Source organism: Aulonocara sp. 'chitande type north' Nkhata Bay, linkage group LG18 (genome assembly GCF_057382095.1).
Source record: "Aulonocara sp. 'chitande type north' Nkhata Bay isolate Kocher_YH1m ecotype deep benthic linkage group LG18, A_spYH_male_GT1.1, whole genome shotgun sequence".
In the NCBI taxonomy this organism is placed as follows: domain Eukaryota; kingdom Metazoa; phylum Chordata; class Actinopteri; order Cichliformes; family Cichlidae; genus Aulonocara; species Aulonocara sp. 'chitande type north' Nkhata Bay.
The window spans coordinates 36,122,062-36,134,517 of NC_141361.1; the positions used below are offsets into that span (position 1 = coordinate 36,122,062).

Here is a 12,456-nt window from a genome sequence, read left to right on the forward strand (position 1 = left end):
TGAGCTGCTGACGAAGGCACGCGTGCATGTGTGCGTGCATGTGTAATAACCATGCTTAGTGAACAGATGGAGCTTAGAGTACCAGACATGCAGTCATCATGACTGACTGACCAGCTTGGTGTGTGTGTCTGTGTGTGGGGCTCTTTCTAACAAGTGCATCATGAGGCGCACAGAAACCTTGCTTCCCGGGCCACATGCACACGCTACTCTAACTCCTCTAGTTAGGCTATCCTATTTCTCAAGGCACATTCACTATTCCGTTCCAGAGCACCGTTGGTGTGTGTGTAATGACGGGGGCTGCTGGGCCTGCAGCTAGAGCCAGAATGGCAGAACGGCACATGCAGTGCATGCCCCAGTGAGGAGCAAGGCTCACCAGTCAACCTGGCATGTAGGTCAGGAGTGCTGGATAAATTAAGTGTGACGGCTGAAATGTCAACCACTGAACACAGCGATGTAGGCTTGGAAGTGGGGAGGTGGGGAGGCGTGGGGGTGGAAGAGAAAATGGGGACTGGATCTTTGGGTGTGTATGTCCATAGGGCTGCTATTGTGTGTGAATGGGTCAGTGGAGAAAGGGGGCTTTGAGCAACAAAACAAGCTAATGGAAGGCGAGGACACGTGACGCAGGCGGCAATGGTGGCAGGCGGCACTCAAACCCACAAACGTGCTGGTCGCCACTGAGAATGTCTTCCCACCATTCCTGTCCTCCCTTCACTTGAGATTTTCTTTCAGTTTTTCACTTCTTTCCTCTTAATGTTTTTTTTCTCTCACTCCAAATCACTTAATCACACCCCATCCTCACGGTCTCCCTGTTGTCCAAACTGTCTCTCTGCACATCCGGCTACACAACATTAACTTAATGATGGCACCCCTGAAAAGGAGAGGACAAATAGTAAGACAGACAGGGAGAGCGGAAAGAGAGGAGACTGGGAGGAGAGAGACAGGAAGGGAGGTTTCCTCTACAGAGGAGGGGGATAGTGGAAGCAAGGGGGAGGAGAAATTATGCTAGTGGCGCCTCTGTGCATGCGTGTGCACGCGTGTCGCAGGATATGCAGCTCACAGGAAATAAGCGGCTGCAAAAATCCATACCCCCTCCCCCCACCACACACACGGAAACACAAGGCCCGCAGCAGAACACACAAAAGGAAAAAAAAAAAAAAACCATGAACAAACATACACAAAACCCCAGTGAGCCAGTGCCCAATGCACCGCTGTGTTCTCAAATGTCATGTACAGACACACACACACTCCTGCACACACATACACACTTCCCTTACACTCCAAATACACACATTCCCCCACCCACATGAAAAATAAACATTCACATAAAATACACCCACACATGAAAACAAATGCACATAGTCTTGATCTCACTCACACATACTCAGCCTTGCTACCACATCAAAGTGTCTGTTTGACGGAGACTCACCTGTATGTGAGGCACTTTCTGTGGGGTAAGAGGGGGTGAGGAGAGTGGGTGGGAGGCAGAAGGTGGAGGTGCCCACGGGTGGGAGGCCTGGTTGGGGGGAGGGGGCGTGCTCTGCAAGTGATGAGGGTGTGAGGGCAGGTGTGTGTGCTGCGTCTGAGGGCTCTGAGTGGGTGGCCCAAGGCCCTGGTTTGGAGCCGGGATTCCATGTTGACCAACAGGCGGTCCCTGAAAACTCATGGGTGCCGGCTGCATATGCTGCCCACTTCGAGAGGCCTGCTGCTGGGTCTGGAGTAGACGCTGGTCTCCGCCCTGGCTTGCGGGGGCTTCGTGCCCTGGATAAAGCGACAGGACAAAAAAGGAAAAAACAAACAAACAAAAAAAAGAATCATTATCGTCGTGTCACCCTTGTCAACTATTTAGATGGAATCAAGGCAGTATTCCTTTTTACCCTGTGTTTGATAATGAAATTCATCTGAACACTTTGATGCCCCCCCCCCCAAACAGATGTGGACATACTCTTACTTTTCCATATTTTGATCATTTCTCTTAAACAAAAGTCACATTTCAAGTATCATGGCATCAAATCATGTGCCTGTTTAAGCTTTACTCAGTATTTAGCCAATACAACCATGATGGAGATGGCTTTAGTTTCTAGTTCTGTCCTTTTGTAAATTGAAGAAACTGATCTTGATCGCCAATAAAGGATCAAAGTGAAGCCCGTGAACATAACACTGCTTACCCTGCTGCTGCTGGAGCTGAGGCCTGTTTGGTCCCATTTGTGCACCACGCTGTGGCCCCATACCAGGATACATCTGCCCCGCACTGGGGGCCATGCTATGGGGTTGCTGGTGTTGGGGGTGTGGGGCAGGCAGCGGGGTTTGTGGAGTCCTCTGTGGATGGGCCATAGCACTGGGTGGAGAATGCATTGCTGTGTATCCTGCAACCTCTGGGGGCCCAGCTAGCCCTGTGCTAGGAGGTCTGCCCTGTTGGGCGGGAGGAGGGGTCGGGGCTCCCAAAACCCGCATTGGGGACATGGATGAAGGAGAGGAGTAGGTTCCCTGAGCTGGGGGGGCAAGATGGGACTGGGCTTGGTTTTGGGGTTGGGACATATTTTGCGGGTGGTTTAGGGGGTGCATAGGCTGGCTCTGCTGCCCTGCCTGCTGCTGCATCGGGGCAGAATGAGTCTGATGGGCTTGGTGTGGTGGTCCAGGGGGGTATCGTTGTCCCTGCTGCCCTGCTGCCGGGCCTGTTCCCTGGTTAAACCTCTGGCCAAGCTGCCCTGATCCCATGGGCTGGCTGGCATTAGCACTGACATTAGTATTAGGAGCCTGGCCCATCCCAGGTCCTATGGCACCATACTGGGGCTGATAGCCAGAGTACTGAGTACCCCCAAACCCTCCCATGCCTTGTTGGTGGTGGGGGTGCGGCGGCTGTCTGGATGGGGAGTGTGGATATCGGGATGTGTGTCCCATATTGGGATAGCCTTGGGATTGTGCCTGAGGCTGAGGGTGTCTCATCTGGTTACCCCCGATTCCAACATGTCCCAAGTAGTGAGATGTGTCCTGAGCAGGAGGGGGTGCCATGCTCTGTGGAGGGTAGTGTTGATTCATGCGGGCTGCATTAGATGTGGGTGGACCTTGAATCCCACCATAATTGCCTTGAGACATTTGGTAGCTTCCCATCTGGTTGGGAGTAGCCCCTGGTTGTGCTGGAGCCTGTGGATAAGCTGGTCTGGTCTGCTGCTGCTGCTGGCCCCAAACTCCCCCACCTCCTCCTCCTCCTCCTCCAGTATCACCCTGGTACCCATGGTGGGGGTTGCTAGCGTTAGCCGGGTTACTGTGGTAGTGGGAGGTCATGCCATTCATAGCCGTGTTCACATTTGGGGGACCCTGGCTGGGGCCATTCTGAGCCATCATTCGTCCTCCAGGGGTGCCGGCTTGATCATAGCCTGTATACGGGCCATGGTCGTACATTTGCCCCAATTTAGGCTGTGCTGGGGTAGGCCCACTCCCATGCATCATCCCCTGGTGGTATCCCCTGCTTCCCTGGTGTTCATGGTTCAGAGCGGAATTTGTCTGCTGGGCAAGAGGAGCAGACTGGCCTGGGACCGACTGCTGAGGAAAGCAGTCTCCTAAACCATCTAACCCATCTGAGAACAGCCCTGGGTCGTCCCCGAATAAGCTCAACATCCCAGGGTCCGCCATGACTGGATGGAGGCCCCACAGATGGCGGGGACTGGATGGAGGGAGATTTGTTGTGCGGTGAGAAGCTAATCAGATAGCTGCTAATTTGAAGCTTTCCACCATGGTCCTCATGAAGGTTTCTGGTGAGACAGGAAGAGAAAAAGAAACAGTGGAATTAATGCAGGTATTCAGAGAAGGGCAAAGAGCTCCTGGATGCTTCACTATGAAAATAATTTACTTTAACAGTCCCCCGATGAACTGTCACATGCTGCCTTTGTTAATTGATACAGAACTAGTCTTCAATAGTTCTGTATTAATAAAGTGTTTACATAGTAAATCCACAGCCACCTAACTTAATCTACTCATGTAGTGTGATACTATTAACAGGTATAGGACTCCATATGCCAGTAACAATATAATATACCAGTTTCTCATATTAACTTTATATTCAGCAAGTTGTTTTATCATTTTTTGATGAATATGAGCGAATGACTTCATCCACAATTACTCAGTCCTCCTCACTCTTATTTCCAATGATTAGTCACTGCTAAAAAGCTGTGAGAGTCCCCAGCATCCTTCAGCAGCTCACCTAGAGAGCATCTTATCTGGTTTGCTCCAACTAGACTATATTAGGCTGCAGCTGGTCAACGAACCCTTGTTCTGCTCTGCTCCAGGGCAGCTCTAAGCAGAACCTACAACAGGTGGAGAGCTGGTTCATTTTCAGCTACACCAAGCTCACAGAGGGTGGAGAGCAGAGCAAGGAGTACAGCCATCAGCTGCAGTCCAACACACGGACGTGGAGACTCACTGGAAAAGCAACTGATTTAGAGGCTAGTTACACTAATAATAATAATAATAATAATAATAATAATAATAATAATGGATTGGATTTATATATATATAAAAAAAAAAAAAAAAAAAAGGATTTATATAGCGCTTTTTCAAGGCACCCAAAGCGCTTTACAATGCCACTATTCATTCACTCTCGCATTCACACACTGGTGGAGGCAAGCTACGGTTGTAGCCACAGCTGCCCTGGGGCAGACTGACAGAAGCGAGGCTGCCATATCGCCTACACCAGTAGGCGGTAGGGTGAAGTGTCTTGCCCAAGGACACAACGACCAGGACAGAGAGCCCAGGGATCGAACCGGCGACCTTCCGGTTACAGATACGCTTCCCAACCCCCTGAGACTACAGTAACTTTTGCAACAACATAATCATATCATAAACCTGAGTACTGATGGTGCTGATCACCTGTACAAAGAGACAACACAGTTTAGTTTAAGCTAGCATCTAAGATGTATTGATCAGCAACGGGTAATCAGATGAGCATGAAAACCATTTTTTCTCCTCCATGGTTGGTATCGTATAAAGTTAGACATTTCTTGTAGGGACATTTTCTACAAAGGTAGCTTTTTGAATTCAGGAGTAAAAGCCAAGAACACAATTTATTTTGATTCTTTTTCCATTCTTAGAAAATGCTTTTCTTCTGCATGCAGAACTGAACTGCCATCTTTATTAACTATGGTATGATGGCCTCACTCGTAAAGATTTGTTTATCCGGTGAGGTAAAACACGAAGATGTTAAAAATTATTTTTTTTTAAAAGGCAACCACTGAATCAAACTTTTCTATATCACCCCACCCCCAAGAGACCATCCCCCACCTCCATTTTTACTAAACAAAGAACTTCTTTCTTTTCCAACACACACTTGGAGTCATTGAGTGTGTGTGTGTGTGTGTGTGTGTGTGTGTGTGTGTGTGTGTGTGTGTGTGTGTGTGTGTGTGTGTGTGTGTGTGTGTGTGTGTGTGTTAGAACAAAGGACCCAGCAGATGCAGCTCTGTTTGAACAGCAGCAGCTGCCATTCAGCCAGCCAGAAAACAGCAAGCCAACAGGCCACAGAGCCTGCCCATACACCAGTCAGTCAGTGGTTAGCTTTTCAGTCAGCAACTCATTCAGCTGGCTAACTAACCAGTCAGTCCTGGCAGATGTTTGAAGGTACGGGAATTAGCCACCTGCTACCTGTGGGCTTCCCTTTCCCTCTGTATAAAAAACTAGATTAAAATGCGTATGGGAAACTTATTGCTAAGAACTCAGCATTATTTGTGTGATAAAATTAGGAATCTGAGAAGCTTAGAGGCCAATGTAACAAGCGAGTGAGTGTGAGTGAGAGGATGGAGGTAGGTGGATCTGAGCATGCTTGAAGTGTGTGTGTGTGTGTGTGTGTGTGTGTGTGTGTGTGTGTGTGTGTGTGTAGTGGAGATAGAGAGGACTGGGGGAGGTTTGCTTGTTGCTTCTATGCGCTGCAAAAACCAACAGCCAGCCGCTACAGAGTTCCCCACCCCCCCAAACTCCTTCGCCCCATTTCTATCCTCCTCCACTCCTCCCTCCCACATATTGGTTCATTATAGAGCTCGGCAGGTATCGGGGATAAAACGTGTCATTATTTCCACTCACGTAAAGTAGCACACAAGCATTAGCAAGTTTTCCTTCTTAATAAATATTTGGCACTGTAAAACTCCTCGTGCCCACACAAATAATCAAAGTAGGCAACTGACATTCCAAATCGTCAGATTTAGTGAAGCACCTCTCACTGCGGGCTAACTAGGTCTGAGCATACAGCCTGCTGAGGTCTATCACAGCATGGGGTGCATCCTGGACTGGCTCACGTGCCTATCACAGAGCTGGGCCTACATTTGGTGCAGTCTGCATGGCAGAGAAGCAGCACTTCTGCTACTGTTTTGTCAAAAATATGACCACACTTCACATAAAGCCTGCTGCTTCCTGTCACCAGGCAGATGTTTTCTCTTCAGCTTTACTCGAGAGGATAAAACTGTTAGAACTGATTGGTCCAACATCCTTTCACTGCTCCCACCATCTGCTATTGCCAGAAACTCTGAATGCTGTAAAAACTACCACGTTCTACTCAGTTAAAACACAGAAGTCAAAGTGATACTTTTAAACTAATCCAAGACTTTTTTTGTTTGAAAAGTTTCAAGAATCTAAAAGTTAACGTTTGAGACTAACAAGCACAAGTTATTTGTAACCAGATGTGATTCCTCAAAGTCTCTTTGCATACTCTTTAATGTCTGCTTTTTGGGTGACAATACCCTTATAAACTAAAGCCATTCACTAAGTAACATGACATTAGCATGACACAGCGCTACAGTGAAAAAGCTCTCCTTTAAGCCTTGAGCCTTTCTGTTGCAAAACTCCAAGATGCCAGCTGGGAGCATCCACTCTTGTTGTGTAAATAGCATTAAGAGTCCTTTCCTCCATACCTATGAGCCGTAAACAAGCTGCCTGTACGAACAAAGAGCTTATTACGGCAAAATGCAAAGGCATCCAAGACTTAAACTAGTGGTAGTTTCGTCAACAAGAGTTTAACTTTATATTGAGAACATTTTCACTGCTTTACCTGGAGCCATTTCTGACAAAGTGCCAGTCGCCAGTGACAAAAATACTATATCTGTCCTGTAAAGCAGGAAATCTGTTAGTCTTGGTCAGTTGGTTTTTAGTATTAAGTGACTGAATTGCAGGGAGGAGAGCTGCTAACACCTGAATGGCTTTACAGACAGTAACATGTTTGTTTACAATCCGAGTCTCCTCCTCTTCTGAAATTATAGCTATATATTTCTATAACTATATATAAAATAAGCACATTTAAGCTCGTCTCAAGCACAGTTGACTTTTCATGCAGTGTTGATGTAATGTGTTTTTTCCCCGTGTTCCTGAAAACTAGTTTAATCATCAATTAAAAATCACTAATTGGTAATTTAGACTTCTGAACATGTGAATTTAATTTACAAGGATAACAATTCATCTGAATTAATTATTTCACTCTTCTGCCAGTAACGCAACTTATTCTGCCACACCTGGATGGAGTCTCCAAATATCTGCACGTTGTCCTAATGGCAAAACTGTACAGTTGTGACTTACACAGCAGAGTGTTAGTCAGAGGGAACAGGAATGAAAATAAATTTGACATGCATGTGTTGAGACAGGGCCTCTGGATTACAAATAAGAACTTGGAAACTTGATTCTAAATACACATCAGCTAGGGCACACAGGTTATCAGTATCATATACTGGACAGGACCAATGATAAATGGGGAATTCACTGACCTTGGTCTATAAAGGAGATCTGATACTGTTTGTGTCAAGCTGACAGCACTTTTCTTGTAGAATTTGCGAACTTTGCACAAAACTCAGACACGCCCTTTGCCCCTTTTTAAGATCCCTGGTTGAGATGTGTTTCCATAAAGAAGTAGAAACACCTATAAAAGCTTTTCACTCGGTCAGCTATATTTTTGCTAGCTCCAGTAGGGCATTACTATAAACAGTAAACATGGACATGCCTGCTGGTGCACACTGAAGTTCAGCAGGTTCAAACTTCAAACTCAATAACCAGAGAGTGAACGTACATTTGTGTGTCCAATTTTGTTCTCGAACCGTTAGCTATGCATGATACACAGGTCAAAATGATCCTTATTCATTTCATATTTGGGAAGCAACCTCTACAGCTTCGTACACTTCAAGTCAACATTTGATTGGCTGCCCCTCTTAAACCGCAAGTTTAAGAGGGGCAGGGCTGTGTGCCTGAGAAGACCAAAGTAGGATATCTCCTCTGAGTAGAGCAGTGTGAATCATAAGCATCTGACTCACTAGGATTAATTGTACATAGATTAAACTCCTTTGAAAAATTGGCTGTGTTTAAAATGAGTCTCCACCAATGTAACACTATGACAGAAAATAAGGAAAAGATATTATGCCATGTCTAGTTGCTTTTGTATAAGTCATTCAAACATTGCATGGCAGCTAAGGCCAATGTGCTGCGTGTTCTTAAAGCAGCACATCAAGTGTTGCATTAGAAGAAGAAAAAAAAAAAAATTGTGTTCAGCTACTAGATTACCAAGAATACAGCAGCTCGGAAACGCAGTGCATTTCAGTCACTACAGGAAGGAAAGCTTTCTACTTGTGTCTGTGTCTCAGGTGAGAGTAATTGAGTGTAATGTCACATCCTTTGCAGCAAACTAGTGTGAGGGTAACTGATTTCCTGTCACACACACTCTACATATGAGTGAATCCCACATTACTAAATAAATGTAGCTATATAAGCACTTACTTGAGCCATCTATGTGTGTGTGAGAGAACAGCGCAGTTGCACGTGTGTGTGTGTGTGTGTCTCGAGGCTCCTTTGCTCCACTCATCCTCCTCATTTCTTGTCTGGCATTTAGAACTTAGCCTCCCACAAGATAACACTCGTCTGCAACGAGTGGATGGAGCAGGATACACTTCATCTTGCTCTTTATTTCATCCTCCATCTCTCTAGCGTATCTGTTCATCCCTCTGTGAAACCTGCTTCAGTCATGGAAAAGACAAACTCCTTGTTCTCTTGATTTAAACTTTCTGTACCACTTTCTTTGCAGTTTTAGCCCAAACTTGAGTTCTTGCAGAGATCACACAGTGACATACATATATGAAAACACGTGCAGAGTTTGGCCCAGCTGTCATTGCACAGGGAATTAGGTGAGCGACCAGTGTGCCACTTTAAATGCCAAATCTCATCAAAGGATGAGGCTTTTAGGCCCCTATGCTCCTCCTGCCGTACCACACTTATGCTGAGGAGCCAAGTAGAAATTCAGATATATCCATACTGAACACCACAGATGTATCCGTTTAAAAAAACAACAACAACAAAAACCCCATAAAAACAAACAAGCAAGCTGTCATCTGAGCCAACTGAATACATACCAGTCAATGTTTAGCATGAAGCAGCAAACACTTTGTCCCTTCCCAGCTATGCAAATCAGTATCTTGGCATGTGATGAGCCTTCATGCTTGACCCTCAACAGCAAGTATCCTTAGCAGCTCACATACAACAACATAGACCTCCCATTTTTATGATGCAGGGCAAGCTGTTGATAAGTAGTCTGTGTGCTATCGGCAGTATGGTAGGCACTTCAACCTCCTATCCAACAAATTTACTCAGCCATCCAGTGACATAAAAAAAGAAAGGTACTAACACAGCCGAAAGCTCATGCTCACTTAATGTGGCTTCACACGACCACACTGATGGTTATCAGCATTTTCAGAGGTGACAGTCAATGTAGGTTTTAACAACAGGGGTCAGTTTGAAGGCGGATGACTCAGATAAACAAAACTTCAGTATTAGAGAAAAACATTAGTCAAAAACATTGATGGTGATGAACAAGGTAAACATCCTTTTTAGTTGCTGTCATGTTATTAAATGTCAGTAACAGATTTCATGGGAAAAAAAGACGACAAGAAAGTGATCCACTTTCATGTCACAAGACACTGCAAAAATCCAGAATATCAATCAATTATATTACAAGAGTAATATAATTACAAAACATACTGAGCAGAAAGTGGCAAGTGAAACTAGTGGGGAAATCTATTTTGAGCAGCTTAAATATGTTATTTTAGCTCCAGTCTGTCACTAATTGCTCATATATAGAGTTGGAGGATGTGCTGGCGTAACAGCATCAAAACTGGATAAACTCGACCGCGTTTGGATAAATGTCAAATCTACAAAATGACATAAAATGCTGAAGGAGACGTAAAAGAGCACAACAAAATGCGCTATCAGCCGATATGTGCCTGGCTGATTACCACTATCACAAGATTAACTGATGTTTATCTGCAAATATATTTATAATTTTATATATATTGGCTAATGTTTGATTAATTTCACCATACTGACAGTTATAATGGACAATTACAAAATCAACAAATCTAACAGTCGTCATTAAAACAATTCATTGTCAAATATGAGAACTTGTGTGAAAAATGATCTACAGCACACAAATGCTGGGTTTTATTAGTAATTTCTGTGCAGTGTAAAGAAAGCACTGGAGGCAGCTAAGACAGGGTCAGGATGGGAGAGAAAGGGCCTTTCCTTTGCATTTCTTTGTGTTGCAACTCCAAGCAAACCGTGTCCCAAAATAAAACCTAAGATACTGTATCAAGACACTGACCTTGAAGCAGCAGACACTCTCCAGTTTACACACAGCTAGAAGCAATATGAAAAGGGTTTGGTTCGGGCACTGTCAGAGGAGTGCACGGGCCTGTGAGGCAAATAACGTAATTACCAGCTCCACCTCACCTGAAAACACAACTGAAAGGCTCGTGTACGTATAGTTTTAACCAACTATACATGCATGAGTTTCAGCCAACTTGAAAAATACACATGCAATCACCAGCCAGGCTCAGGAATTCACACTGACTGTGCAGCTCTGTCAAACCACAATTATTGAGGCCACCCATTCAGCCAAGCCGAAACCGCAGAATATCACTGCCAAGTTAGTGCAACTGAATGGCCTTCTCTGGCTGCCGGAGGCATTACACAGCCTTTCACTGTAATGCATTAGAGATGGGCTTTCATTTAACAACAACCCCAAACAGGAACTCTAAGAAAAGACTGGCAGCCAGGCCCAATCAGAAATGCCCACTTTATTTTTTACAATTTCTGTATATTGAGCATTTTACACATATCATATATCTGTTGGCCATTTAACAAAACACAGCGTGACAAGTCTCCAAGTTTTCAGTGCAGACAATCACCCACGTCAGGTGATCTAACTGATATGTTCTTCCCGTCGGCGTGAAGGCATGTTTGGGAGTGACGTCACCTGGTGTAAACTGGGCTGGAATGAAAACCCGCAGGCAGCAGGCACACCTCACCTTTTTCCTGCTCTGTAAACATTTCTGAACACCTATTGAAGTTGTCATTTTAAACACTCCAGAGAAATCTCGAGATGTTGACGATTTGCATGGGGCTGTCACCTTCTCGATCCACAGGCCTCATTTTAGTGGTTTCCTCTACTCTTTTTCCTCTCCACTATTATAGACACTTGCTGGTTTTTATTTGTTAACATCTATTACACTTGACCAAAATGACTGCAAATCACTTGGTGCATGCAGCGTCAGCCTGCGGTGAAGGAGGGGTGTGAGGGAGGGAGATTAGCCAACAGCGGCTCAATACAGTTCTGTCTGTGCCGTCGACAGTTTGGCAGCTAAACTGTCTGTAGCCTCCAGGCTTTACTACAGGAAATCTCTGCCATGTCAACAACACCATGTTTCCTCTGAGGCACAGACAGGTACAGACAAATAAAACCAAGCCAAAGAGTAAACTACACCAGTGCCTTAGCAAGCGCAACTTCACTAAACACCTCCGGGGTGGGGGGGATTTTTTTTTTTTTTTAAAAAGCAAATGATCTCCCTCTTCATCTGCAGGACACGTGTGCACCCACCCACCTCCCATTACCACCAGGATCTAAGCCACTATAATTTATACCTTTGTTCCCAAATGGAGGACAGCGTGCAAGAGCTGGCTAGCTGTGTGTGTAATTACGCTCAAGTGAGGGGATGCATGGCCGTGTGTTTGGGGCTGGGATTTGAGGGCCGGAAGGAAGGAAGAAAGAAGAGGAGGTGGGGGTTGACGGGGTGGCGATGAGGGGGGCCAAGAGAGCAAGGCGAAAAGAGAAAGAAGCAGTGAAGCTAAAGAAAATCTGGTTATTTTACGCACGGCTGCTTTGTTAATGGACACTGTGTGTGTTGGTTTGCGTTTGTGTGTGTGTGAGAGAGACTGGAGAAGGGGGTGGGTGGTGGCGGTGGGTCAGCAGGAAAGGGCTGTGTTTATCCAATCTGTTCCCTGCCTTTACCATGTGGTAGGAAAAACCACTGGCCGGCTCTCAGTCTGATCCCAGAAGACAGAGGCTGAGAGACAGACACAGGAGAGGGAGGGAGAGAAAGAAGTAGGCCACAGGGGGTAGCCAAGGAACCTGCTAAGAGAGAAAGAGTGCATGTCTCTGTGCTCACTGAGCTA

At 45.6% G+C, this 12,456-nt stretch overlaps 1 protein-coding gene across 3 annotated transcripts in view; it reads right to left on the bottom strand.

Annotated features, from left to right (window-relative positions):
• The window catches only part of LOC147309095 (ATP-dependent chromatin remodeler CHD7-like), a 72,325-nt gene that overhangs the window by 50,816 nt on the left and 9,053 nt on the right, over window positions 1–12,456 (bottom strand). For all 3 annotated transcript variants that reach the window (XM_086273361.1, XM_086273359.1, XM_086273360.1), the window contains exons 2-3: window positions 2,166–3,749; window positions 1,427–1,758 (exon numbers count right to left, since the gene is read on the bottom strand). In XM_086273361.1, coding sequence (XP_086129487.1) covers window positions 1,427–1,758; window positions 2,166–3,630 — 1,797 coding nt within the window. In that variant the 5' untranslated portion in view covers window positions 3,631–3,749. The remainder of the gene's footprint in view (window positions 1–1,426; window positions 1,759–2,165; window positions 3,750–12,456) is intronic.